Below are 27,854 nucleotides of genomic sequence, written 5' to 3' on the forward strand. Positions count from 1 at the left end.
TAGGGCGCCAGCCCCATATGCCGAGGGTGGCGGGTTCAAGCCCAGCCCCGGCCAAACTGCAACAACAACAACAACAAAAAAATAGCCGGGCGTTGTGGCGGGCGCCTGTAGTCCCAGCTGCTCGGGAGGCTGAGGCAAGAGAATCGCGTAAGCCCAAGAGTTAGAGGTTGCTGTGAGCCGTGTGACGCCATGGCACTCTACCGAGGGCGGTACAGTGAGACTCTGTCTCTACAAAAAAAAAAAAAGAATTTATCAAAACAGTCTGTTGAGAGTCTTTTTTAATTTTTAGAGTAAATATGACACAATAGATAGCTTTAGAACAAGCTAACATTACTATGATTCAGGCATGTGCAACTGGTACAGTTCAGTAGTACATAAACGACTCAAACAAATGTACTGGAGGCCAGAAACTTAAGTTACAAAATAGAGACAATATTACAATTAATACAGATAAGTAAAAACCATTGCTCTCAGATTCTGCACACTTAAAAAAAAAAACAATCTTTTTACAATAGTTAAAATTATGCATTTCTACTCAGATGATTACAGCATATTACAGATAAACATAAGCCTGTATGGTCACATTTTGGTTTTGTTCCAGTGGTACACAATCACGTGAAATGTTCTATCTGTTGTGTGTGAAATAAACATTTGGCTGAAGTGCAATAGCTGCTGAGTTAAAAATATTTCCGTAAAAACGTTTAGGTTAAAATAATCCTCAGCATCCTAAGGCTGAGGATTATTTTGAGAGTCCTTATGAATCATAGAAATAGAAGCAGTTAGGAAATTTCAGTGTGTTCTGATGTTTGTTTGTTTTTTTTTTTAACATGAGTAAACAAATACTGGATTTAAAGTGCAGCTCCTTTCTCCTCTCCCTGCGATTCTCCCTCCCCCAAGAAGATCAGTTCTGTATTAATTTTTAGAATCTCCACCGAAGATTAAATTAAGCGACAGTCAAGTCTTTTTCTCTCGAAAGTCAATGATGGCCTTCCACAGCATGCACAGCATCCCTCCCCTGTTTAAAGACACAAGAACATTGTGAAGAGAACATTTCATTTGAAAACTTGCCCTTGAAATATAGAAGTGACTTCTTAGCTTTCAGCTGCTCTGGTCAGAACACGAAGATCCCGAAGTCTTATCAGTCATTATGTTTTCTTTTTGTATATATTTTCTCATCATCCCTCCATTCCTACCCTTTGCACTCCCACAAACTGCCAGGTCCCAAAACATCAGTTTTCATTATTTTCAGCATTTTTGAAATGTGTTTCTTTATAGAGGTAGGGTTGATAGTTATGTACATGCTAGCCCTTAGTAATTATAAGAAATTTTATGAGATGATATCAAGTCTTGGGATGGCAAATCAATACCTCATCCTAATACTTCTAAATACGGCACAATCGTGAACTAAAGTAAAGCATTTGTTTAAGGCAGCTCTGGAGTATCTGCCGTGCAGTCTTAACCTGCATGTTATTTAAGAGAATTCTTCCAGTTGATTTTCATTTACTAATGTAGAAATATTGTTATAGTGCCCCCAAATTGCCTGGTCCAGCTAACTCAGTTTACTCAGAGAGCTCTGCCCAGAATTGCAGGGCTAGTTAGAGACCCAGCCTGGGCAGGGACCCAGACTTGTTGATCTTAGCCCAGTGCTCTTTCCATCATCACAGCTTAACAGAAAGTGGTACCTTAGTCTCAGGCATTTTAAATCATCACGTGTAACACAGTAGAGAACATCCGCTAGTGTGTAATCCTCAGCCAGAAACTGTAGAGAAAGTAAAACAGGCATGAAAGTGAAATGTTTTATGTACATTTAATTATAAATAACAAACTCTATCCACAATGTAGACATTGGCAATAATTAAAAATGAATCTAACAGGAAATCTACTAAAAATGTAATTTCCCAGAATTACTAGGGGAAAGGCTTCCTTATTACAAAATAATTATGAAGAAACATGCCGGGCTCGGTGGCTCACGTCTATAATCCTAGTACTGTGGGTCTCTTGAGCTCAGAAATTCAAGACCAGCCTGAGAAAGAGCAAGACCCCTGTCTCTCCTAAAAATAGAAAAAATTGCTGGGTATTGTGGTGGGCGCCTATAGTCTCAGCTACTCAGGAGGCTGAAGCAGGAAGATTGCTTGAACCTAAGAGTCTGAGGTTGCTGTGAGCTAGGCTGACTCCATGGCACTCTAGCCTGGGGAACACAGTGAGAACTCTGTCTCAAAACAAAAAAAAAAGAAAAAGAAAAAATGATACACATCTATATGGCTTCCAAATACATAAAGATTACAAATGACACAGAACTTCTGAATGGTCTTTGAAGGAACAAATAAGACTCACTTATAATTACATCTGCTGCTCATAAGCAAATGTTTGTATTTAAGAGATTTGGTCCCATGTAGTTTTGTTTTTCTCAAGTGGATAAAAAGCGTTCCTAGAAAGGTTGTTGCTTATACTTAATCTCTGAATTTATTTTTCCTGTAGCTAATAAAAGCTACTTTTCTGCAATTCACTGCAAAATCAGCATCCTGAATTTAAACTAAAGCTTTTATTTATATCATCAATCACTACTTAACTGAGATTTGAGTCGAAATTAGAAGAATGACTGTTTTGGATGGCTTCATCATCTTCTCTGAGAACCTTCACATCCTCTACTTTCCTCTTACAACACCTGATCCTTTTTCTTCACAGAATTTACCAGTATAGAATTATATTTTTATTTGCAGGATATCTGGTTATAGTCTTGTCAGCTTCAAGAAGACAAGGCTGGTTCTGATTGCTCATCAGCGTAACTCCCTATGCATATAATGTGCCCGGCACAGAGCAGGCCCTGGGCATTATGAAATAAAGTGAAAGAATAATTGTCCCACAGGTAGTTCTCTTTACCTGGCTTATAGTGTCTTCATCAGCTCCATTTTCTCTCAGCCAATCAGTAAGTTCGGAATCCTCAGTATTTGTTCCAGGAGAATTTAGGGGACACACAGGCAACCCACTGATTTCTAGAAGAGAATTATGGAGGGGATATTCTTAGCTTCAGCTAACAGAGGTCATCTGAGACCCTCAGACTCAACAGACATTTATTAACATATCCAAAGATTTTGCTCTATTAGAGAACAAACACATCCTGCTTATGTGTTTCTGCCCATGGAAACAATTGAGATTGGCAGTAGAAGTGATAATATAAATACAACTGAAGACAATTTACTAGTAAATGCAGAGGCAGAGCAATAATGTACTCCCATTTTACACTTTCATCTCCAGTTCATAGTTTCTTAGAATAAGCTCTGTGCGACAAAATTATACTTTGTGTTTGCCATTCAACAAAGATGAACACAATTAGCAGAGAATCATTTAACTATAATAATTTCTTTTTCCACTATGGGAGAGCCATATACCTGAACCAATAATTATGAATTCTATTTTCTTCTAAGTTGGCTGATACAAGATTCTCTAAAGATTTTCTCCCACTCCCAGTTTCTCATAGAATAGATTTCTTGGAAGTTCTATCCTTTTATTATGCCATCTTTATTTTATTTAAGCCTCTTCAAGTTACATACATCTAAGGGGAAAAAAGCTAGAATACATTGACTATGTAGCCCTATATATTTTTTTTTATTGCATTCATAAGAAATGGTAGTTCACTACAGTTAAGAATTTGATTTGTTTCCCCATTATGATCTGCCCCCCAAAACCCAAACAAACAAAAAAATCCAAATTTGATTTTCTAAGCAACCCTTGCTTCTAGCCATGGTCTGAGCGACAAATTCTGACTAAGCCATGAATAAAACTGCCTGTTGGCTTTCTTAGCTTTTTGTGGCAGCCTGATTTAAACAGAATAACTTTAAAATTTTCTGCTGTTCGGCGGCGCCTGTGGCTCAGTGAGTAGGGCGCCGGCCCCATATGCCAAGGGTGGCAGGTTCAAACCCAGCCCCGGCCAAACTGCAACAACAAAAAAAAATAGCCGGGCGTTGTGGTGGGCGCCTGTAGTCCCAGCTGCTCAGGAGGCTGAGGCAAGAGAATCGCGTAAGCCCAAGAGTTAGAGGTTGCTGTGAGCCGTGTGACGCCACGGCACTCTACCCGAGGGTGGTACAGTGAGACTCTGTCTCCACAAAAAAAAAAAAAAAAATTTCTGCTGTTCACCTATGGGTTGGGACTTAAGCTTCAGGTGTTTAATTTCTTGGTCTTTTTCTTCAATAGCTCGATGAAGGAGTGCTTGTAATTCTTTCTCTTTCCGAACCAATTCTTCCAGCAATCTGCAGAAGAAAAGTATGTGAGTTGGCAGGATAATAAAGCCGGAGCTGACACAGGTGATCTTCTGGACATGGGCTTTACAAGGCATCGTAAGCACAGACACTCCTGGGATTTTACTGAAATAAAGATTCTGGTCCAGAAGGTCTGGGGTGATGTCTGAGATCACATTTTTTCTTTTTTGGTTCCCTTTTTTTCTTTTTGTAACAGTTTAAAGCTGGAAATATTTTATTCCATTCATAATTTGGTATCCCCCCTTTCATAACCTCAGTCACTCACAGATGTCAATAGTTTCCTCTTGTGCTTTCAGTACGATTTCAAACTGCTCTGGTCTCCCGGTTCAGTGGCATCTGAGAGAACAACACTACACTCAAACCCAGTTTCTCACGGGCAGTGTGTGGCTCCTGATGCCGGAGCCAGACCCACCAGCTGACATTCACCCTTCTGAGGCTGCATTTCTAGTGAGCTCCCCAGGGACACTGACCAGGCACATCTGCAGACCCCTAGGTCCAGTAGCAAAGCTCTGGAAGACTCTGTGCTTTGAGATAGGAATTTAAAATATCTGTTCCAGATTGTCTGCTAACAGCGTCAGAGACATTGTTTTATTGTTTCTTTTTATGACCCTAAGTGTCTAAAATATCAATATGGGATAGCAATAGACCTATAGTTTATATGAATGGCCACTCATCCAAAAAAAAAAAGTCGGCAAACATGGATAATCAATGCAAAGCAGAAAGGCAATCACTTTTCTTAAACTTAGGAAATTTGAATATTTGAAAAATAGCTGTAGGTGAGGTGGCCTAGAATATGTGGTACATAAAAAGTGCTCAGTAAATGTGAACGGTTATCACTGCCACTGTGGTTATCACTATTATTTGTCTCATTTCTAAGGGGGCAATACCAACTGTATTAAAACACAGCTGTGTTGCTGATACACTCAGTTCCTAGTTGGTATCTGATGTCATCTCCCAAGAAACCAGAAGAAACTGTGATGGTCATACGATAGTTTTTACCCATGGAAAGGTCACCATGAACCTGAGAGCCAACTGGTAACCCACTCACTATTTCCCACACTGTTTCTCAGAGAAAAAATTCCAAGTCATGAAAAGACATGCTGTAATTTTTTAGAAAAGTATCTGAGTCATTTGGATTTGGAACTGTAATCATTTAAAATATACAATTATTAAATAAGATCAAGATAACTGTTGCATACCCTGCAGTTCTTAACAACCTGTGTTTGTTTCATTTTCTGAGTATTGATAGATTGAACTCAGGACCAGGTCCTATCCTAAAGCTTGTTTCTGCTGCAGCTGACATGCCCTGAAGACAGCATGGTGCAACTGACAGATGGACCTGGAGTTGTGTCCTGGTTCAGCCACATACTTCCTGTGTTAACCTTAGACAAATTACCTAATGCCTGTGGGTTTCAGTTTTCTCATTTGTAAAAAAGAATGAGAAAAGAAAAGTAAAGGCCTGGCATGGTGGGTCAGGCCTGCAATCCTAGCACTCTGGGAGCCTGAGGCAGAAGGCCTCAGAATTTCCAGACCGACCTTGAGCTTAGAATTTCTAGACCAATCTAAGTAAAAGTGAGATCCCATCTCTACAAAAATAGAAAAAAATTAGCCAGGGGGTTGGGAGCCCTTGTGGCAGGTGCCTGTAGTCCCAGCTACTCATGAGGCTGAGGCAGGAAAGATTGCTTGAACTCAGGAGTTTGAGGTTGCTCTGAGTGAGGCTGACTCCATGGCACTCTAGCCTGGGCAGCAGAGTGAGACTCTATCTCAAAAATAAAATAAAGTGAGGTAAAGCTTCTGGAAAGGATTATTAAAAGAGATGGCATAGGTAAGGTGCCAGGCGCAGTGCCTGGCCTTTAATAAGGGGTATTCTGTTCCCTGGTGCAGCTTCAGGCTCTGAAAAAGAGCCCTCTGAGGGCCAGAAGGAGTTCCCTCCTGGATCCCCAGGCTCTACTCCATTCCCACAGGACATGAAGATGAGGCCTGAGGTAGGAGAAGGGATTCCCAATAGAGTAGGAAGCACAGGTGGGATAAAAGCAAACACGATGACAGGCTGAGAAAGTGGTCTGAGGAAGGCAGGTAAACAGAGACAGCGGCAGAGTAAGCGTGGCACACCATCAGGTTGATGATGCGCCAGCGCTGAAAGCAACAAGGGGAAGCAGAGGGTTGCAGGGGATTTTTTATCTACTCCAACATGAACAATATTCAAAGAAGTAGATAGCAAGCTCTGTATGAATTTTTAAGTTGGTAATTTTTTGTCTGGTCTCTACATGTATGGAACAGTGATGGCTTATCTTACTGGTGACATTTCCTAGAATTTATCCCATCTTAGTCTAGACCAGGGGTCCTCAAACTGCAGCCCATGGGCCACATGCAGCGGTGTGATTGTATTTGTTCCCGTTTTGTTTTTTTACTTCAAAATAAGATATGTGCAGTGTGCATAGGAATTTGTTCATAGTTTTTTGTTTTTTTTTTAAACTATAGTCTGGCTTTCCAATGGTCTAAGGAACAGTGAATTGGCCCCCTGTTTAAAAAGTTTGAGGACGCCTGGCTAGAGTATGTAGTTCTTTCTTTTCTTTAAAAGCCAGACCTTTGGAGGCACCTGTGGCTCAGTGGGTAGGGTGCTGGCCCCATATACCGAGGGTGGCAGGTTCGAACCTGGCCCCAGCCAAACTGCACCACCACCAACAACAACAAAAAAGCCGGGCATTGTGGCAGGCACCTGTAGTCCCAGCTACTCAGGAGGCTGAGGCAAGAGAATCGCCTAAGCGCATGAGCTGGAGGTTGCTGTGAAATGTGACACCATGGCACTCTACAGAGGGCGACAAAAGTGAGACTCTGTCTCTATTTAAAAAAAGCCAGAGCTTTATGTTAAATCACAGTATTGATGGTCATCTCATTTGTCCCAAATCAGCTTTTAGAAGAATTTATCTTAAGGACATTTCTAGTCCATCAACTTTACTTTTCTGTTGTGTTCAGCTAGTAGAGAAATACAAGCTGGCCTAAAAGCCACCCACAAAGTCACCATACATAGCGAAGTCGAAAATCATAACTAAATTTACCTTTATTTACAAAATATTCATTACAAAATTTTACGAAATGTTTACAAAATATTCTCTCCATATTGGCCATCTTTTTGTTAAATTTTGTAATGAATATTTTGTAAAATAAAGGTACATTTAGCTAAAATTTCCCGTTTCCACTATATATGCAGTATGGTGACTTCATGGTGACTGACTTAGGACACACTGTACTTTGAAATCAAGGCAATTTTCTGCCTCTTGTTCCCAAAGGCTCTGCCATGGGGTCAATGGTTAACTCGGATGAGTGGGCATGCTGAGGTGGGTTGGTAATTCCAGAATTCCAGAATTGCAGGATAAGGAAACCAGATATCCAGTCAGCTCCTTTGCCATTAGATTTTAATAATGTCCCTGCATCTCCTTGTGTGAAGTGAATTTTCAGAACATTTTAAGGTAAGCATATACTTAAATAGAAGTAAAACATATTCTAAAGCTATTTTGTTACTTCTGCCATTCAGTTCTATTGATGTTCAAATAATCAAGAAGAACTGGATAAACCCAATTTACTTTCATCTGTGATTATCCCAAATAGTATAAGCTTAAGATTTTTAACACCAGAGTTACAGACTTTCCTAAAAACAACACATTAACATTGCCTTTGGATTTATTTTGCAATACATATACTTTTATATTTCAAGTAATGTTCAACTGAAAATCACAAGGACCAATGTACACAAGAGCAGCCCCTTATTTTAGCCACTTGGTGCTTGCCCTAAAGTAGATGCCTTTTCTGAAGCTCATGTGTGAGGGTGATAGAGGGTGATCGAGCATCTGTGGGAGATATGACTGAAAAAGAAAAAGGAGGCCACTTACCCCATAGATTTCACAGATTCAAATGCAAATATGTACAGAAAAAAACATAAACATGTGGGGTGTTGTGAAAAATGCAGCTATGTATCAAAATAAGAAATGTGCAAATCTTAGTCTTTTCCGCAGAAATGGGCAGATTTAAGGAGAAGCCTTCAGCTAACGACTGGGAGATCCTCAGGAGAGAAGGGTGAAGCTCTGAAGAAAGCGCCCGGTGGGAGCACAGCAGCCCTTGGGGACTGGAGATGGTGGTGCCAAGGTGGAAGGGAGCACAGGGCCAACCCAACAAGTAAAGGAGAGAGGGAAGGAGTGCATATCCAGGCTGCACTGCAGAGGCAGATCCTATTGACACAGCCAGGGTGTGTAGGCAGGAGGTTCCAGGGCCAGAAAAGCAGATATACCAGCTCTTTGGTAAACAAAGTAGCTTTACTGTGGGTGTAACTCTGACCAGAAGCCGTGGGTGGGGAGCGCTGGAGCAAAACAGTAATGAGTGAATTTCCTCTTCCAGAGATAAGGGCAGGGGTCCAAAAAACTCCACTAAGGACTACAGGATATATAGTTGATATATATATAGTTGAGTTGATATAGTTACTCAAAGAGAAATAGCTGCCATTAACACCTGCAATGGACATGAAGGACACTAGATTTTTTTTTTCTTTTTGGGACAGAGTCTTACTTTGTGCCCTGGGTTGAGTGCCATGGCATCATCATAGCTCACAGCAACCTCAAACTCCAGGGCTCAAGCAATCCTTCTGCCTTAGCCTCCGAAGTAACTAGGACTACAGGCGCTGGCCATAATGCCCCGCTAGTTACTTACTTACTTTCTTTTTTTTTTAGTAGAGATGGTGGTGGGGGGGGGGTGTCACTCTTGTTCAGGCTGGTCTTGAACTTGTGAGCTCAAACAATCCACCCACCTCGGCCTCCCAAAGTGCTAGGATTACAGGCGTGAGCCACTGCACCCTGCCTGTGACACCAGATTTAGATTAAGTCTCAGGAAAAAAAAAAGACCCAAGTTCTTTTCCACTAAGCAGGGGTCCTCAAACTGCGGCCCATGGGCCACATGAGGCAGTGTGATTGTATTTGTTCCCATTTTGTTTTTTTACTTCAAAGTAAGATATGTGCAGTGTGCATAGGAATTTGTTCATGTTCATAGTTTTGTTTTGTTTTTGTTTTTTTTTTTGTAGAGACAGAGTCTCACTGTACTGCCCTGATGTCACACGGCTCACAGCAACCTCTAACTCTTGGGCTTACGTGATTCTCTTGCCTCAGCCTCCCAAGCAGCTGGGACTACAGGCGCCTGCCACAACACCTGGCTGTTTTTTTGTTGCAGTTTGGCCGGGGCTGAGTTTGAACCTGCCACCCTCGGCATATGGGGCCGGTGCCCTACTCACTGAGCCACAGGCGCTGCCCCATAGTTGTTTTTTTTTTTTAACTATAGTCCGGCCCTCCAACGGTCTGAGGGACAGTGAATTGGCCCCCTGTTTAAAAAGTTTGAGGACCCCTGCAACAGTAGAGATGGCAAGTAAAGAGCTGAGTTTCAGTGGATGAGACTGGGATATGAAAGTCCACCAATTTTCCTCTGTAAAAACAGATTTCTCTATGCACATCATAGAGGACATGTGTATACAGATTTAGTTAATTATGCAAAAAAAAATGTGTTTCTGAAGATAGGAGGAGTTTTGTACTACTTGTACTAAGTTTGCTATTCCAGCTTACCTTTAAAAACCTCTACTTTATGACTAGAAACAAAATATGTTTTGTCTCCCTAGTGAATAACTAGAATTTTCAACTGAAGTTTCTAAATGTTTGAACAACTTTCATTGATACACTAAAAAAAAAAAAAAAAAAAAAAAAAACTGTTTTCACTGCAGAACCAAAGTAATAAAGTCAGTTTGCCACACATGTCAACTGTAGCCAGTACAGGAAGCCATAAATCACAAAGATTTAGATACTAAACTGTGCTGACAGCTGTGAAGAACAGGAAATATGTACTGTTCACTTAAGAACCTGATCTTCTGGGGGCTAGGCTACCTAATTCTCAATGACAAGTTAAGGCCCAGATCCGTCACAGCATATTGAAAATAAAATAGGATGTTGAATGTGGTCAATTATCCTCCTTTAAAGGTTTTAAAAGTCAAAGCTTTAGCACCATTAATTAGTTTCGTCCCCTCAAGCACAGAGATCGCCTTCTCCTATCAGAACTTGATACTCCAAATCTTGGGCTTTCATGACCGTGGGCTTTCTGTTCTGTCTTTCAGTTATCTTTCGGAAGGTACAGGCTGCTCTAAGTCTGTTTCCAAGATAGTCTTTGAGGTTACAGCTAAGTTGCTCTAAAAATCTCAGTGTAGTTGGAGATAAAACAGCAGTCAAAGAAATGATGCTGCAGAAGGCTTGAGTTGGGAAAGACAGAAAGTGGTATTTCACGGAAGAGATTAAAATAAACCTCTCTTGGCTAGGCGCAGTGGCGTATGCCTATGTCCTCGCACTCTGGCAGACCGAGGCTGGTGGATCCCCTGACCTCAAGAGATCCAGAGCAGCCTGAGCAAGAGGGAGGCCCCGTCTCTACTAAAAATAGAAAAAAACTAGCTGGGCATTGTGGCCGGTGCTTGTAGTCCCAGCTACTTTGGAGGCTGAGGCAAGACAATTGCTTGAGCCCAAGAGACTGAGGTTGCTGTGAGCTACAATGCCATAGCATTCTACTCGGGGTAACAATGAAACCCTATCTCAAAAAACCCAACCAAATAGAAAACCTCTCGTTTTTATAAAGAAAGGATTCAATCAAGTTTACATGAATGAGATAAAGGAATCATATTTTGTATTTCCTTCGGACCAACTAACTTATAAAGTAGACCAAAAACACATGCACTTTTATAAAAATAAAAAGAAACCAATGCTGTCAGTGTAGGACTTACCTGTTAGTTTCTATTTTCATCCTTCCAAGCTGTACGCTCAGTGATCGGTGAGCACTCTGGGAATCATGGGACACAGTAGAACTGAGAGTGCTCACCCCTGAGGTAGCCACAGCATCTTCAATGAGGGCCTGAGGTCTTCGGACAGTTTGATTAGAAGGCTGTTCCTCATGGTCGTCATCCAAGTCTTCTTGATCAGCGGTATCACTTTCAGATGCAAGGCTGAAATGTGGCCTCAGTTCTGTTTGGCATATCAACAGTAGTGTTAATTAGATGGGACTGATTACCTTGACTTCTTGAGCTATGAACGCCAAGCCCCCTACTATCAATAAGAGAATATTCTCATATCTGCTTTTCCAGAAGTGAAAATGGATTTCTACATGTTAATTCAGACTTGTTCTTCCACTGAATTTGCAAAATTCACAAGATATATTAACTCAGAATGATGTATTTTTTTTTTTTTTTGAGACAGAGCCTCAAGCTGTCATCCTGGGTTGAATGCCGTGGACTCACAGTTCATAGCAACCTCAAACTCCTAGGATTAAGTGATTCTCTTGCCTCAGCCTCCCAAGTAGGTGGGACTACAGGTGCCCACCACAATACCTGGTTATTTTTTGGTTGCAGTTGTCATTGTTGTTTGGCGGGTCCGGGCTGGATTCAAACCCGCCAGCTCAGGTGTATGTGGCTGGTGCCTTAGCCGCTTGAGCTACAGGCGCCACCCCAGAATGATCTAATTTAAACAGAAGGAAAATGTTCACATTGCACATTAAAGTATGTGGGGAAAAAAGCTAAAAATCTGAAAGAAAGGTAATGATGTAAAAACCTGTTAAGAATATAAAGAATTGTTTATACAAGTACATTTTTAGACTGTATAATATCTGGCAACTACTAACTTTCTTAGAGGTAAGGAAACTGAGATAAACAGATTATAGAAACAAAGGTGAGTGTGCAGAAGGTAAGAGGATGCAGGGCAGGTGCTGAAAATGCCCCCCGCAGGCTTATGTTCACTTTAGAAAGACTCCAATGACTGGGTTGATTTCTAGGTGCGTCCTCTTCTAATCTGTTCACTAACCATTGAAATTTAAAGTACCAACGTGACAAGCCTATACTGTATACCATGAGTTCATCTGCATGTCACTTCCGTACTTAGATGACATCTTCCCATAGGAAAAAATATAAATTGCGATGTGTTCCACAGAACTGGCCCACAAAAAGAATCGCACTCATAGTTTAGGTGAAATCGGGGCATAAGAAATGTTGGATCTTGACTCCATATGCCTTGGCATATGGAACTTCTTTTAACTGGATCACAGAACCCACAAGAATCTGATGAAAGCCACGGAAATGCTCCCCAGAAGAAAAACATATTCATACAACATCTTGGCTAGCTTTCCTGATTTTGCCTAGATTTCTTATGTTTGCAAAGACTCCCTGAAGCCTCTTCCAAGTGGAAGGTTAAGAGCCTCTGTGTGGAGAGTGGGTAGGGGGTCCAGTGGGAACAACAGAAGACCCCATCCCACCACTCTGATATGGCCACTACAGTAAAGTCACCAAAGGCCTGCCAGCCAATCCTCTGGGTAACTGTTCTGTTTTTACCTTATTTGACCCACATAGAGTATTTCCCTCTAAATCTTTGGCTTCTGTTTCTCTTCTTTAAAAAGCCTTTTTCTCCACTACTAGCCCCTTAAGAGCTGGTAGGTGGGACGCTATCCTTGACTGTCTTAAGTTTCTACTCATTCTCCACAGATGGGCTCATTCATCTCTATGAAGGTTAGGTCCTTCTACTGCGTGGATGGCAAACTCCAGCCCCAATCCTAGGACCTCCAGAACCTCCTGGGTATTCCTGCTGGGGAAGCACCTCAAATTCAACAATGTAAGGAGACCTTACCACTTTTGCTCATTAAAAAAAACCAAGAATGTCCTTCTTCAGGGCCAGGTTTACATAGCCTTGGCTCCCTTTATGTCTCTTTTAAAAATTTTTCATTGTGGGACCGCGCCTGTGGCTCAGTCGGTAAGGCGCCGGCCCCATATACTGAGGGTGACGGGTTCAAACCCAGCCCTGGCCAAACTGCAACAAAAAATAGCCGGGCGTTGTGGCGGGCGCCTGTAGTCCCAGCTACTCGGGAGGCTGAGGCAAGAGAATCACTTAAGCCCAGGAGTTGGAGGTTGCTGTGAGCTGTGTGAGGCCACAGCACTCTACCGAGGGCCATAAAGTGAGACTGTCTCTACAAAAAAAAAAAAAATTTTTCATTGTGGTTTAAAAAACATATGACATAAAATTTACCATCTTTAAGTGTACGGTTCAGTAGCAGTAAGTATATTCACATTCCTATGCCACCAATTTCCAGAACTTTTTCATCTTCAAAACTGGGACGATGTCCCTCAAACAACTCCCTGTTTCCTCCTCCTGCAGCTTCCAGAAGAACCATTCTGTTTCTGCCACATAGGGAATCACACAGCATTTGTCTTTTTGTGCCTGGCTCACTTCACTTAGCAGGGTGTCCTCAAGGTTCATCTAGTTGTAGCACGTGTCAGAATTTCTTTTCTTTTAAAGGCTGAATAGTATTTCACTGTATATGTAGGACAGATTTCCTATATCCCTTCATCTACTGATGGATAGCCGGGTTGCTTCCATCTCTTGGCAATTGTGAATAGTGCTGCTATGCACATGGATATATAAAGATCTCTTTGGGATCCTTCTTTTAGTTATTTTAATATATACCCAAAGAGAAACTGCTGGATCATATGGACTTCTAGTTTTAATTTTTGAAAAACCACCAAATTGCTCTCCATAGCAGCTAAACCATTTTATATACCATACCCACCGACCAGGCACAAGGGTTCCAATTTTTCCACATTTTCACCCTTTATCTCTTAAGACTAACTAAATGTCATCTCTGCTCTGCTTTCTGACCTATCTCTTCTCTTTTTCCAAAACCCATTCCTTCATTTCCTAATTTATCTATAAAAGGGTGACTCAAAATCAGGTGTTTCCACTTTTTTTTTTCTTGTGACAGTCTCACTTAGTTGCCCTGGGTAGAGTGTCATGGCGTCATAGCTCATGCAATCTCAAACTCCTGGCCTCAAGCAATCCTCTTGCCTCAGCCTCCCGAGTAGCTGTGACTACAGGTGCTCGCCACCCTGCCCAGCTAGTTTTTCTATTTTAGTACAGATGGGGTCTTGGTCTTGCTCAGGCTGGTCTTGAACTCCTGAGCTCAAGTGATCAACCAGCCTCAGCCTCCCACAGTGCTAGGATTAGAGGCGTGAGCCATTGTGCCTGGTAAGGTATTTTAGTTTTGTAAACCTAACATCTGGTATAGGGGCTAAACATTAGGCTCTCAAAAAATGTTGGCAGAATAGAAGACTTATGTTACTAGGATTATTTGTATTTAGAAGGGAATAAAACAATGAAAAATACCTTACTTTAAAAATAATTTAAGAAAGTGAAATTCTAGATTAAATTAGAGAATAAACAGACCTTTTAAAAACTTCTAAAATTAGTCTTCAATTTCTATTAGAAATTGCTAAATTTCTGATTTAGACTTTTGATCTCTAAGCTGAAAATTTTAAAACAATTTGAAGTTTTGTAGTCCTCTTGAGTATAAATCTCACTTTTCAAGAGGGAAAATTTTCACTTATTTACTATTATCCTTATGTATCCTCTGAACTCTGTACACTCTGAATGATCATATTACGTATATATAGATGCCAAAAACAATTCTCTCAAATAATGTGAAGGAAGTAGAAAGTTCCTTCAGTCAGGTAACCTGCTGTGCAGGTCTATATCGTAGGAGCAATGGGGTACACGATAGAGCCCATGTGTGTGATAGGCTGTACCACCTAGGTCTGTGTGAGCACTCCATGATGCTTACACAATGACAGAACCACGTAATGACGCATTTCTCAGAACTTATCCCTGGTGTTAAATGACACAAGACTGGACTAATGATGGTATATTTTTAAATCTGTCATCTTTTTGTCATGTCTTTTGAAATTTGCAAAGGTTCGTGTAGTAGTTTCTCATCTAAAGCTCCCTCTCTCTGCAGCACCCTCAGTGGGGTAGGGCACCAGCCAGATACGCCAAAGCTGGCGGGTTCAAACCCAGCCCCAGCCAGCTAAACAACAATGACAATTACAACAGAAAAATAGCCGGGCATTGTGGTGGCACCTGTAGTCCCAGCTACTTGGGAGGCTGAGGCAAGAGAATGGCTTGAGCCCTAGAGTTTGAGGTTGCTGTGAGCTATGATGCTACGGCACTCTACTGAGGGTGACAAAGTGAGACTCCGTCTCCAAAAAGAATAAAATAAATAAATAAAAAGGCTACCATAGTCTTATAAGCACTAAGGAGACATTAGAAATAATAGGTGAACAGTAATATTAAATATTCAAGCACCAGATATTTGTAGAGTAATTAAATATTTCTGACCTGGGACCAGAATGGTAATAGCTGTCTGTACTGCCTTTCGGATGATACTGTCTAAGGCAAACATCCAGTGTGGCTTGATGTTATGATTCCGAAGAACTTTATTAACCTGGAGAAAAAGAGTGACATTTAGCTTACTTTAATTTTTAATTGCAAATAACCTAGCTGATACAAGCACTTGGACAAAAACAGCTAAAAGGTTTCTTCCCATTGAATTACAAGAAATTTCTTTATGTCACTGGAAAACAAATTAAAATCTGCCACTTCAAATGAAAGTTTAGCAATCTCTATATAAACAAATACATTACTTAAGTGAAAGGTGTTCAGTTCAATGCGAATGTCACTTCTTTCAGACTCAAGAGGATGTGGCTTCCAGCTTTTATAACATCTGCAGAATGGGTGGGGGATGGGGAAAAGAGGAAGGGGGAGTCCAAAGAGCTTTTAAATAAAAATTCCTCATATTCTGGTGATCTGGAAGAATAGGTAAAGCAAAACATGAGCCTTTGCTGCTACCTATAGTTTGCGACGGCACAGGCCTAGTTTCCTTCACATGGCTGTTTGTGTTTGTCAAGAGGGGAGTGATATGCTAAAATACTCAGGAAGCCTGCTCACCTTTATTTGTTTATTTTATGCACAATGAAGACATGAGACCTGTTCACATTACATCTTTGTTCTAAGGATGTCTTTTTGTAGTGACTAGTAATGTTTCACATGTTTAAATAGACACTGAAATATTTATACCTATACAGATTTTTTTGTCTTTGTTTCTTCTTAAAAAATTGTAGTAAAATACACACAATTTACATCTTAAGTATACAGTTCAGTGGCACTAAGTACATTCGCCACTATCCAATTCCAGAACTCTTTCCATCTTGCAAAACTGAACTTCTACACCTTTCCTACCCCCAGTCCCTGCAAACACCTTCCTACTTTCTGTCTCTATAAATTTGACTACTCTAGGTACCTCTTATAAAAGAAATCACAGTATTTGGCCTTTTGTGATTGGCTTGTTTCACTCAGCACATCCCCATGGTTCATCCACATTGCAGCATGTGTCAGAATTTCCTTCCTTTTCAAGGCTGAATAATATTCCAATGTGCATGTATATGTGTGTGTGCGTGTGTGTGTATACACACATAAATCATGTGCATTACCTTTCTAAGACAACCTTTTATTATAAGGCTAACATAGGCTCATTTAAAGTTTGGATAAACTCCGCTACTTGCTGGTTAACACAGCTCTCTAAGAAAAGAGACTATTTTCCTAACAGGGCTCTGGTTAGAGATCTCAGAGGAAGCTGGAGAGATAAGCTACTGAGGACCCAGGCCAAGAGCTGGAGCTCCAGTTGCTCATTCCTGTGCCTGGTCCCTCCTCATCTAACTTCCTAGTTTAGAAGGGAGTCAGTTCGAGGACTTCCTCCTACTAGCTGCTCAGGAAATGAACCTGCTGGGTTCCTGCTTATTCTAGGAAATCCATTCAGACTGAGTTTGTCCTGGTACCTTAATTTCTTGAAAGGATTTACTTGCTTATTTGACTAATGAGCATAACAAACTAGAATATTTCTCTCAAAAGTCACACATAAGAGGTAGAAAAGGAATCTTTATAACCATGACCTGCTCCTCTTAGCCCTTCACTACAGTAAAGTATAAAGACGTTCCTAATGTGGACTTTGAGTGAGCAAGAGCAGGTGTATATGTGTGTGTGTGTGTGTACATGGGTGGGTATCCGACCTGGCCTGAGGCCCTGGATTACAACCAAATAGCTCTCAATCTTAATTCTACGCAAATTTGCTTTCCAGATCTAGGCTAGAAACCAGGTATGTGGGCAAGTACAAATTAGCTAAATTATTTCACTCTATTTACAGATGGCTGGGCCTCCCTAGCTGTAATGTAACCAACCATCCCTTCAGCATTTAATATTAGTGATAGGCTTTGCCAGTTGTTTTCATTTCCTATGACCTCAGTCAAGTTAGATGGGTTACACAGTATCTCAGAGAAAACCAGTGGCCATGGAAGGATTATATTGGATTTCTTTGGTTTTAAGGATTATATTTGCTTTTATTTTGACTTTCTTTTTTTTTTTTTTTTTTGAGATGGGGTCTTGCTATGTTGCCCAGGCTGGTCTTGAACTCCTGGGCTGAAAGGATGATCCTCCCACCTAAGCCTCCCAAGTAGTTGAGACTATATGACACCACGTCCAGCTAACCTGGTTTTAAATTGGGGATCTTTGATGCTCCAAATTTGCAATGCTAAGACACCTTCTGCACAGGAGCAATAAATACATTAGGGTTGAATTAACTTTTGCAATGTAAGTAAAATTATACTTCCATATTCACACCACCATCAGGCGCACTCTTATTTCAGTCTTCCATACCTTGTAAGGGTCTTTTGGAAGTGGCTTGAGGCTTTTTTGGTACAAAGTTCCACAGATAAGTCTTACCCAGGAATAAAACAGACACTTCTGAATCCGAATTTCAGAAGACTGGCTTTTAGGTATGTTGCATAGCAACTCAGTTTTAGAGAGAATTCTCAGCACTCTCTCATTAGATCATGTTGCTTAATTTTCAGTCAGTGATGCTCTGTACTCTTAACTATATTTCTGGCTAGAACATAGTGTATACTTATGAAACAAATACATTTAAAATGTTCTGTATGGAAACCAGAGAAAAACTAGGGAAAAAATATACTGGTTTTATTCAGCAATGACCATTCCGATCTGTACCGTTAAATTTCTTGCAGTGACCGCTAGATGGCATTTTTCATACAGCATTAGAAAATGCATGACTTAAGTGTGTTATGTTGCTAAAGTCATCAAAATAAATAGTGACCCAACATAATTTCATAAGAACAAAGTTCAGGCCATGGGAGATGTTTATAAATTTTGCAATTTTCCATGGTGATTCAGTTTTATGTGTATCTAAACTTTGGGGAAGGCAAATGCACCAAACAAATCTGATACTTATAAGCACCTACACAGGCAAATATCCCAATTTATCATCCAAAGAGAAGAGAGTTCATTGCAATTATCGAAGAAAGAAAAGATAAGAAGAATTATGTTTTATCCTATTTTTCTAACTAAATTTAGCTTGAGTTTGTGAGAAAACCTTGAGAAAATATCATACTTACAGCATCTTGAAAACCAAAGAGTACCACCTGGACTTGGCTAATGCCGTGGCTGTCGAAGTCTAGCTCCAGTTTCAGCTTTGACAACGTGGTGGCTATGATTTTTCGGTCCGTGGATCTCACGAACTCTCTGAGGCTTGCAATGAGGGTTGTGATGTGTTCCCACTTTAGTTTAGGTTCTTCAGCACCCTGTGAATAAAAGCCCACAATGCCTCAGTCAATGCAAGCTGGAAACCCCAGCCATGGGCATACACTCCCCACAGCCCTTTCTGAGAAGAGCTGGGTTTCCAAATGCCTCCTGCTAAGGGAAAACATCATATTTTGAACCATATGGCTACTCTTCACACACACACATACCCAACAAGAGATAATCAGACTTTGAGAGAAAGGGCACCTACCCCACACCCTTGTCCATAGTCATGATATAGTCAGACATGCCAAGCTTTGCCCAAACAGACTGAGGCGTAAGATTCTTAGTCTCAGACATTTTAATTGAAAACTTTTTTTTTTTTTTTTTTTTTTTTTGAGACAGAGCCTCAGGCTGTCACCCTGGGCAGAGTGCTATGGCATCACAGCTCACAGCAACCTGCAACTCCTGGGCTCAAGTGATTCTCCTGCTTCCGCCTCCCAAGTAGTTGGGACTACAGGCATCTGCCACAATGCCCGGCTATTTTTTGGTTGCAGCCGTCATTGTTGTTTGGAGGACCCGGGCTGGATTTGAACCCACCAGCTCAGGTGCATGTGGCTGGCGTCTTAGCCACTTGAGCCATAGGCACCAAGCCTTAATTGAAAACTTTTAAAGAGAGATTTGGGCAATAGTCACAGGATTCTCAATATCAAAGTCTGTACAGAGAGAGAACTCATAAAATATGGTCTTAAGTATGTCCAATTATGAGGAAGGAAGCAGAAGTGATGGAGTTGAGAAGCATCATAGTGGGGAGAGGAGAAGTGGAAAAAGCAGACGTGCACACCAAGACAGCCAACAGCACCAGATCCAGAAAAAAAGAGGGGCCATCTCCTGGAACTTGATGTCCCTGGGACTCACACTCTAGTTTTGGTCTCTGTGAAGCTCAGCTAGGCACCAGGGGGGCAATTCTGAGGCCACTTCCCTCACTACTGTCTGTGTGTACCTATAACATGTCCTTGGTGCTTCAAGTGCTCTTAGAGTGCACAGTTGCTGGCAACCAAAAGGGCCAAAGTCCATTCCTTACCCATCAATGACACAATTAGTTATAAGAATGGACCAGTGCATTATTTTACATGTTAAACAGAAGATGCAATATTTAAACAAATGGCCACTCTCAAATTGGATTTTTTTTTTTTTTGCTTATTTAAAGGAAACACAGTAGGAGGTTATTTATCCTCATTTAACTTTAAGAAACAACAGGATTTTTATTATTCTCATTTCTACCGCATTCTGTATGTTTTCTCACTGCATTGTTAAAATTAAAATTCCTCAACTGGGCTGTGAAAATTATCATTTCTAGGATTCCATTAAAAGAGAAAAGCACCAGCAAGTTGCTTCTGTCAATACATTTGCATTTGGAACTCAGTCTCACTCATATTTATGTTTTCATGAGAAAAGATTATATTAAAAAGTTTGAAAGCTGTTATTAAGGGAATATTTTAAAATCAGCCTTGGAACCATTATAAACTTTGTTGTTATTTGTTTTCTTTCTTACCACAAACCAAATTACACCCAAAGTAAAGATTCACAGGCAAATCATACCACCATATAAATATGTTCAGGAAGAAAAATGTGAGTTAATTCAGAAATTGGAAGCTTCTCTTAGTGAAAAATCAGTTCCGTGCTTGCCAACAGTTCAAATAGCAAACTTTTTTTTTTTTTTAACATTAGCTTTGTTTTCACAACAGAAAAACATGTTGCCTCTGGTTTTCTGATATGTATCACTGTCCTACAAAGGAACGATCCCTACTCTGGGAAATGTTTCCTGTGCAGGCTGTTTTATCCGCTTACATCATCATTTATTTCTGTTCTAATCCCTGTCTCTCCGTGTTAACTCATTCACGTGCCTTCACAAGCAGGCACTGTACATAGTACTGGGTGAGCCTGCCTCAGTACCAGAGGTAGCATCTGACAGTGTGCCCATTATCCTGAGCACTCCTCGTACCACTCACAGAGTCTTCTGGAAAGGTGCTCTCTAGTCATTATCCTTTCAACTTCCTTAAAAAACCAGGAATAGATTTTGGAAGGATGTTTTACAGATTAAAAGCCTTGTCATAATGTAGTGGTTTGAGGACCTGACCAACACCTACATTTTGATTTTGTTATAAAGTGTAGGCATAAATGTAAAGATGTATCTAGAAATATTAAATCAAATGTAAAACATCATTTTTCTCTGGTTGTAGAAAAATTAGAGATATTATGTAACTATCATTAGCCTGCTTGTCAGTGACAACAATAACGGTTAGCAGTGATGAAACTTTCTGATGGTCTAAATCACTCATGACCCCAGTGACTCCTCATAGCAACCTGATGAGGTACCTTCCTCTCTTTTCTAGATGAGAAAGCTAAGGCTCTGAGAAGTTAAATAACTTGCCCGAATCATACAGCCTTTGAGTGATGGAACCAGGCCCCAAACAATGATCCAAGCTGAGCCCAAGCTCCTAACCATTATATTCTGTTGCCCCAGTAGCTGAAGAGCCAACTGTGAGACTTGTTCAGGACCTGCTCTGCCACTGAATCACCATGTGATATCACAGTGTCCTTCATAGAGGGACTCTGTCACCTGACCATCTGGCTGAGCATGTGATTCTGCTCAGCAGTTTCTGGTACTCACTGATGGCTTCATGCCAATGCACCAAGGCATGCCTTCTGATAGTTGTTTTTAAAGTGTTCTTTGATTTCACCTTTTATAGAGAACATTCCAGCATGCTTTAAAAACTAGGAGGTGCCAAACAATTGAAAATGATTAACCAGCTCCAAAATTTAAGAATTTTAGCACAGTCGCGAAAGTGATCCCTTTGCCAGGCTCTGTGCTGAGGGTTGGGGCTACAGCAATGGCCAGCACATCCCTGCCCTGATGGAGGGAAGCAGGGAGGCAAAAAGAAAGCCCAAACAAGCTGACACTTTCTGTACTGAAAAAGCACACCCTTTGGGGATAATTATGAGATTTAGGCAATTCCTGGGCTCTAAGCATTTCTGACCTAAAATCAAACATCTTCAACTGGTGGCCATAGGAGAGGCCTTCACTCCACGGTGGTGAATGGCCACTTCCTTTTTCTCTCCCCTCCTCGGCACTTCCAAACCCTCCCCTACTATGTTCCTCTCAATACTTTCACCAGCTGGCATACCAGAGAGGCAGAACAGTGGCGGTGAAGAGCACAGACTCTGGAGCCAGACTTCCTGGGTCCAAATCCTGACGCCATCACGTAGGGCAGCGTGACCTTGGCATGCCACTCAAGTCCTCCGGGCCTTAGTTTCCTCATCTATTAAATGAGGACACTAATCATACAATTACTGTAGGATGACTGAGTATTAAATGAGCAAATACACATGAAATACTACGAACAGCATCTGGCCCATAGAGAACATTTGCTATTATTACTATATATTTAATTACACATTTACTAACTTTTTAAAATTCTGTCTCTTCCTCCATTAGAATATCAACTTCAGTGGGATGTGCACATTTGTGTTTTGCTCACTGTATATCCCCAGCACACAGAACAGCGCCTGGCATTAGTAGATGTTCAATAAGTATTTGCTAAATAAATGAATGAACTTCACATGCCACCCAGCAGCTCCCTCCGTCTAACTCCATTCCTCCTTCTAGGTCAATCCCGTCTCGTCTCAGTCCTTGAATGACCACAGAGAGTGTAAGAAAAGGCCACTGCTCCAGTCTCCTCCACGTCTCCCACCACCGCACACTGAATCCTTACCACTCACCCTCCCCGACATCAGAAGGTCCCCTCGCCCTCAGAGTAACTGCCTGAGACAACTTTCCTTTAGGACCTGAGTCAGGGTTTCCTTAGAAAGTGTAGAAAGTGCTCATTCCCACTCTCCTCAGACACGGAGAGGCCCTATTGTGTACATAAAACCTTTCAGCTCTTCTGGCAACAGGGGCTCAAGGAGAGTGGACATCAGAGAATTCTTAAAACAACAAGATGTTCAGGCTGGAAAGACAGGAGGGAGGCCACAGTGAGGGTCTCAAGACAAAAACAGGCTGAGGCTGTTCAGTAAGAACTAAGAAGGAGACAGCCCTGCTACATTTGCACCTCATAAAAGATGAGGTCGGGTAAACTGTTGAGCATAGAGATTAAGAACTTGGCCTGGACAACACCTCCAGGCCCATCCTCTGTGCAGCTGTTGCCAGGGGACACAGGGAAGGTGGAAGCATTGTGCAGTCTACAGTGATCCTGAAGGACAGGAGGTGGCCACTGGCCCGGGGCAGGGGAGCAGGTAGATGAGTCCCTGATGCCCACAGAACTAAAAAAGGGTGACCAATGTCAGGTCTGGGAGGGAGCATGTCTGTGGGAGGGTTGTATCCACAAGAGTCCTGACCTGCTTTTGCCCCCAGGTATTTGGGGCTACGGGAAATCTTGTTTCCCCGGTGCAGATTTGGGGAGGGAATTCTTCCTCCTATCTGTAAGCAGAATCTCCGCGAACACATTTTCCGAGCTATACCGACTGAATTGCACCTCCCAAATCCATGTGTTGAAGACCTAACTCCCAATGTGACTATTATTTGGAGACAGGGCTTTTAAGGGGATACTTAAGGTTTAGTGAGGTCCCTAATCCAGCTGTACTGGCATCCTCCGGTGTCCTCGTGAGACGAGGAGACCTCAGGGTGCTAGTGCACAGAGACAAGACCACATGAGGACAGAGAGACCGCCGCTATATGCAAGCCAACAAGAGAGTCCTCAGAAGAAACCAAACATGCCAACACCTTGATCATGGACTTCCAGCCTTCACGACTGTGGGGAGTAAGTTTCTGTTGCTGGAGCCACCAGTTTGTGGTATTGTGTTCTGGCAGTCTGCTATGATTTGGATGTGCTTTGTCCTGCCAAAACTCATGCTGAAATTTAACTGCCAGTGCAACAATGCTGAGAGGTGATGGGGCCTGTGAGAGGTACCTGGGTCCGGCAAGCCCTGCCCTCATGAATGGATGAAGGCAGTTCTCCTGGACTGGGTTAGCTCTCAAGAGAACAGGTTGTCACAAAGGTGGTTGGCTCCCTTTGTTCCTCTCTTTTTCCTTATGAGCCCCCTAGTTCTTCCAGTTTCCATGAGTTAAAGCAGCATGAGGCGTTTGCTGCCTGGGCTGCCCGATCTTAGACTTCCCAGGCTCCAGAACTGTGTGCCAAAGTAAACCTCTTTTCTTTAATTTTTTTCATGGTGATTGCCAAGAAACCTCTTTTCTTTGTGCGTCAGGTATTCCACTAGAGCAACAGAAAAGGACTAAGATGCAGACCTAGCAAACTAACAACACCAGGGAATAAGAGGCACTACAAGCTTTGTTTTTTCAAAATATACATTGCCTTCTAATATACACCTTCACACACACACACACACACACACACACACACACACACACACATATATACACACAAATATATTTAATTTTTTTTTTTTTTTTTGGCCAGGGCTGGGTTTGAACCCACCACCTCAGGCATATGGGACCGGCGCCCTACTCCTTCAACCACAGGCGCCGCCCCCCCACAAATATATATATATGACAGATCCTCGAATAACATTCCGTTCAATGTCTTTTCATTATAATGTTGATGAGAAAAAATATCATTGATTTCTAGCCAGCGCCACCGTCTGTGTGAAGTTTGCACATTCTCCCCATATCTGTGTGTGTCTCCAGTTTCCTCCTACATCCCCAAAGACATGCATGTTCGGTTCACTAGTGTATCTACATTCTTTCAGACTGAGTATGAGCGTACATGTGCCTGCGCCCTGTGATGGGCTTGGGCCCTGGCCAGGGTTGGTGCCTTTCTGGTGCCCTGAACTGCCAGGATGAGCTCCAGCCACCCACAAACATGAACTAGGACAAGGAGGTAAATAATCATCTTATTTATTTTCATTAATCTTTCATAAACATATGTAGAATTCATATTTATTTCATGTGTGTAAAGCTGTTAAGTGTTTTGGCCTTTATGTAGTAGTTTGGTGATGGTTTTATGACCAGAAATAGGCCATAGGAACTTAACTCTGGTATCAATTAGTCCATGGCGAAATTCATTCCATTATACATCCTTTTGCTTAAAGCCACAGTTTCCAAGAACCTATTGTTCCTGCTAAGTGAGGACTTACTGCAATATTCGTACCATTGCCTGTCACCCTCCGTCTAAACGTAGCCTCGCAGCTTGGGGTCTCTGTTGCATTTGCTGATGTTTCCCATATGCTCAGAGGGGCAACTGGCAGGTGGCTGCAGAATTTAGTGGTTCACGTGGCTCAACTCTGGTTTATTGACCAAATGGATAAACGAGTGAATGATAGGTGAAAGAGGCCTGTGTGGACCAGCTGGAACCTCATCAATGTGAAAAATTGGCTTCTTTTATTTGTTGTTGAGACAGAGTCTCAATTTGTCACCTACAGTAGAGTGCCGTAGGGTCACAGCTCACAGCAACCTCAAACTCTTGGGCTCAAGCGATTCTCTTGCCTCAGCCTCCCAAGTAGCTGGGACTGCAGGCACCTGCCACAACACCCGGCTATTTTTATTTTTAGAGGTGGGGTCTCACTCTTGCTCAGGTTGGTCTTGAACTCCTGAGCTCAAGCAATCCACCTGCCTCAGCCTCCCACAGTGCTAGGATTATAGGCGTGAGACAGCATGTCTGGCCCTAAAAATCGGCTTCTGAATTTAAAAAGTAGCTTATTTTCAAAATCACAGTTTCTACGTGAGGGATTTGCTTCCGTTTCCCCCAGGGGTAGGCCTGTTTTGCCATCGTGAGCATGACAGCTTCCTCGTGCCTCACATCACACCCCCATTCCAGATGGTTATGACACAGGTAAACACATTGATTCTGGTAAATAAAGTACCCGTGACAGGTTTTACCTGAGCTAAGGATTCCATTAAATTTCTCACGACTTTGTCTTGGTCTTCCGTCAGGATCCTGTGAAGCGTGGCCCGCCTCTCACTGTCCTTCCTCAACATAAAGAATCCGGAATCTTTTTCTTCAGGGGAAGGGGGTGCACTGTGATCTTCAAAATTTTCATCTGGAATGCTGAAATAATTTATGCAGCATAAATCACAATCTCCTTTATAAAGCGGCACATGTAACAACATACGTCTTTCACGTAAAGTCAGTCTGTTGTTTTACCCCAAAAAGAGCGTCCGGATTCCTTTCACGTCTTTTTCTCCACAGGACTTGGCTCTGGTTTTGAAGGAGAAGGGGTCCACCTTTAACTCTGTGTCAGGCGACACAGAGCCGTACTCACTGCTGCTGCTGGTGTCCTCCACCAGCACGGGCACCGGCAGGGATATGCTCCTGAGATACTCTGTGGTGACAAAGCAAGGGAACGAAACTTCATGCTTCTAAACACTTACGCATACTGAAATGCTGGTGGAAAGAGGCTTATATTCTTTATACAGTGTGTCACTGCAATCAGCAGCATAATGACACCACAATAAGGGGCTGGTCGTGTGACTGTGACTATCTCCCTTCTTCAATATAACCTGTGAAGGAGGTAACCCAGGAAGGGGCCTCCGGCACCCCAACAAGAATATCTCAGGGGGTGTAAAACAGCTGAGGAAGCACCAGGCTCATTGGGTTCTGAGTACCAACCTCCTCTAGTCAATTTCTATTGACTAATTATTTTTATTTTCAGATCTTAGTTTTCACATCTATAAAATACAGGACCAGGTTCATAATTTTTAAGTCATGTGCCTTAGATGCTTAAGGGTCCACTTTAGCATTTTGGAGATGCCTCAGACGGGATGAATGAACCATAGCTTCCAACTCTGTTTTATCTGGAACAAACATGCTCTGACCAGCACACATAATAATTCTGCTTAAGGACACATATATTTTTTTTTTTTTTTTTTTTTGGCCGGGGCTGGGTTTGAACCCACCACCTCCGGCATATGGGACCAGCGCCCTACTCCTTGAGCCACAGGCGCCACCCAAGGACACATATTTAAAAGATTTTTTGCTAAAAAAAAATTTTGGAAACCAATAGGCTTGATGATTGATCTCTTAGGCCTTTCCCGGTTCTCAGATATTAATGATTCTATAGCAAACATGGGCTTCTACTTTATTTGAATAGCAACTAAGGTGACATAATAGGAGTTGCCTACATGTCATCAAACACCAGTTTTAAAAATAGTAAATTTTTGCCAGGAATATTTTTACCAAACACATGTCCCAATGCTACAAAAGTCTTTTATTAAAGAGGCCAGTGTAGAATTAAAAGAAAGGAAATCCATTGTTGCCTGGAATCCCCTTGTTACTTAATTCCACTTAAGCTGGGCTGAATCAGCAACCGCCTCAAAAGACGTGGGATGACGCTCAGCAGGGGACTTCTGACTCTGTTCACTGTGACTGCAGATCAATGATCACTAATGGGGTGGGGGCTGTGGCAATGTGGCACTCAGACTCTGATCAGACAAGTGGACAGGTTTTTGTTTTTTTTTGTAGAGACAGAGTCTCACTTTACTGCCCTCGGTAGACTGCCGTGGCGTCACACGGCTCACAGCAACCTCCAGCTCTTGGGCTTACGTGATTCTCTTGCCTCAGCCTCTGGAGCAGCTGGGACTACAGGTGCCTGCCACAACGCCCGGCTATTTTTTTTGTTGTTGTTGCAGTTTGGCCGGGGCTGGGTTTGAACCCGCCACCCTCGGCATATGGGGCCGGCACCCTACTCACTGAGCCACAGGCACCGCCCAAGTGGACAGGTTTGAAAGACTCATCCCCTAACTCTGGTTTATGAAAATCTACAGCCAGATAGGCCTTCCTTTTTTCCTTTCCTTCCTCCAACTATTTTCAGACTCTGTACCTTAAGTTTTCAAGTATGCGTGCATGTTTTGTACACAACTGGAAGAAAATACTGTGACTAATATATGCCATAAAGCCTGAGCATCCATAATCTAAAAATCTGAAACCTGAAATGCTCCAAAACCTCAAACTATTTTTTTTTTTTTTGAGACAGCGTCTCATTCTGTTGCTCCTAGCTAGAGGACCGTGGCGTCAGCCTAGCTCCCAGCAATGTCACACTCCTAGGTTCAAGCAATCCTCCTATCTCCGCCTCCTGAGTAGCTGGGACTACAGGCACCTGCCATGATACCTGGCTAATT

The 27,854-nt window shown here is 42.0% G+C and overlaps 1 protein-coding gene across 2 annotated transcripts in view; it reads right to left on the reverse strand.

Annotated features, from left to right (window-relative positions):
- Positions 1-263: 263 nt before the first annotated feature.
- MAP3K5 (mitogen-activated protein kinase kinase kinase 5) overlaps positions 264-27,854 on the reverse strand; it is a 226,991-nt gene continuing 199,400 nt past the window's right edge. For both annotated transcript variants that reach the window (XM_053590832.1, XM_053590833.1), the window contains 9 exons: positions 25,882-26,059; positions 25,617-25,785; positions 18,598-18,783; positions 15,476-15,581; positions 11,053-11,290; positions 4,135-4,247; positions 2,881-2,993; positions 1,683-1,759; positions 264-1,015 (listed from right to left, as the gene is read on the reverse strand). In XM_053590832.1, the coding sequence (XP_053446807.1) occupies positions 955-1,015; positions 1,683-1,759; positions 2,881-2,993; positions 4,135-4,247; positions 11,053-11,290; positions 15,476-15,581; positions 18,598-18,783; positions 25,617-25,785; positions 25,882-26,059 (1,241 nt within the window). In that variant the 3' untranslated portion in view covers positions 264-954. The remainder of the gene's footprint in view (positions 1,016-1,682; positions 1,760-2,880; positions 2,994-4,134; positions 4,248-11,052; positions 11,291-15,475; positions 15,582-18,597; positions 18,784-25,616; positions 25,786-25,881; positions 26,060-27,854) is intronic.

Source organism: Nycticebus coucang, chromosome 5 (genome assembly GCF_027406575.1).
Source record: "Nycticebus coucang isolate mNycCou1 chromosome 5, mNycCou1.pri, whole genome shotgun sequence".
NCBI classification, from domain to species: domain Eukaryota; kingdom Metazoa; phylum Chordata; class Mammalia; order Primates; family Lorisidae; genus Nycticebus; species Nycticebus coucang.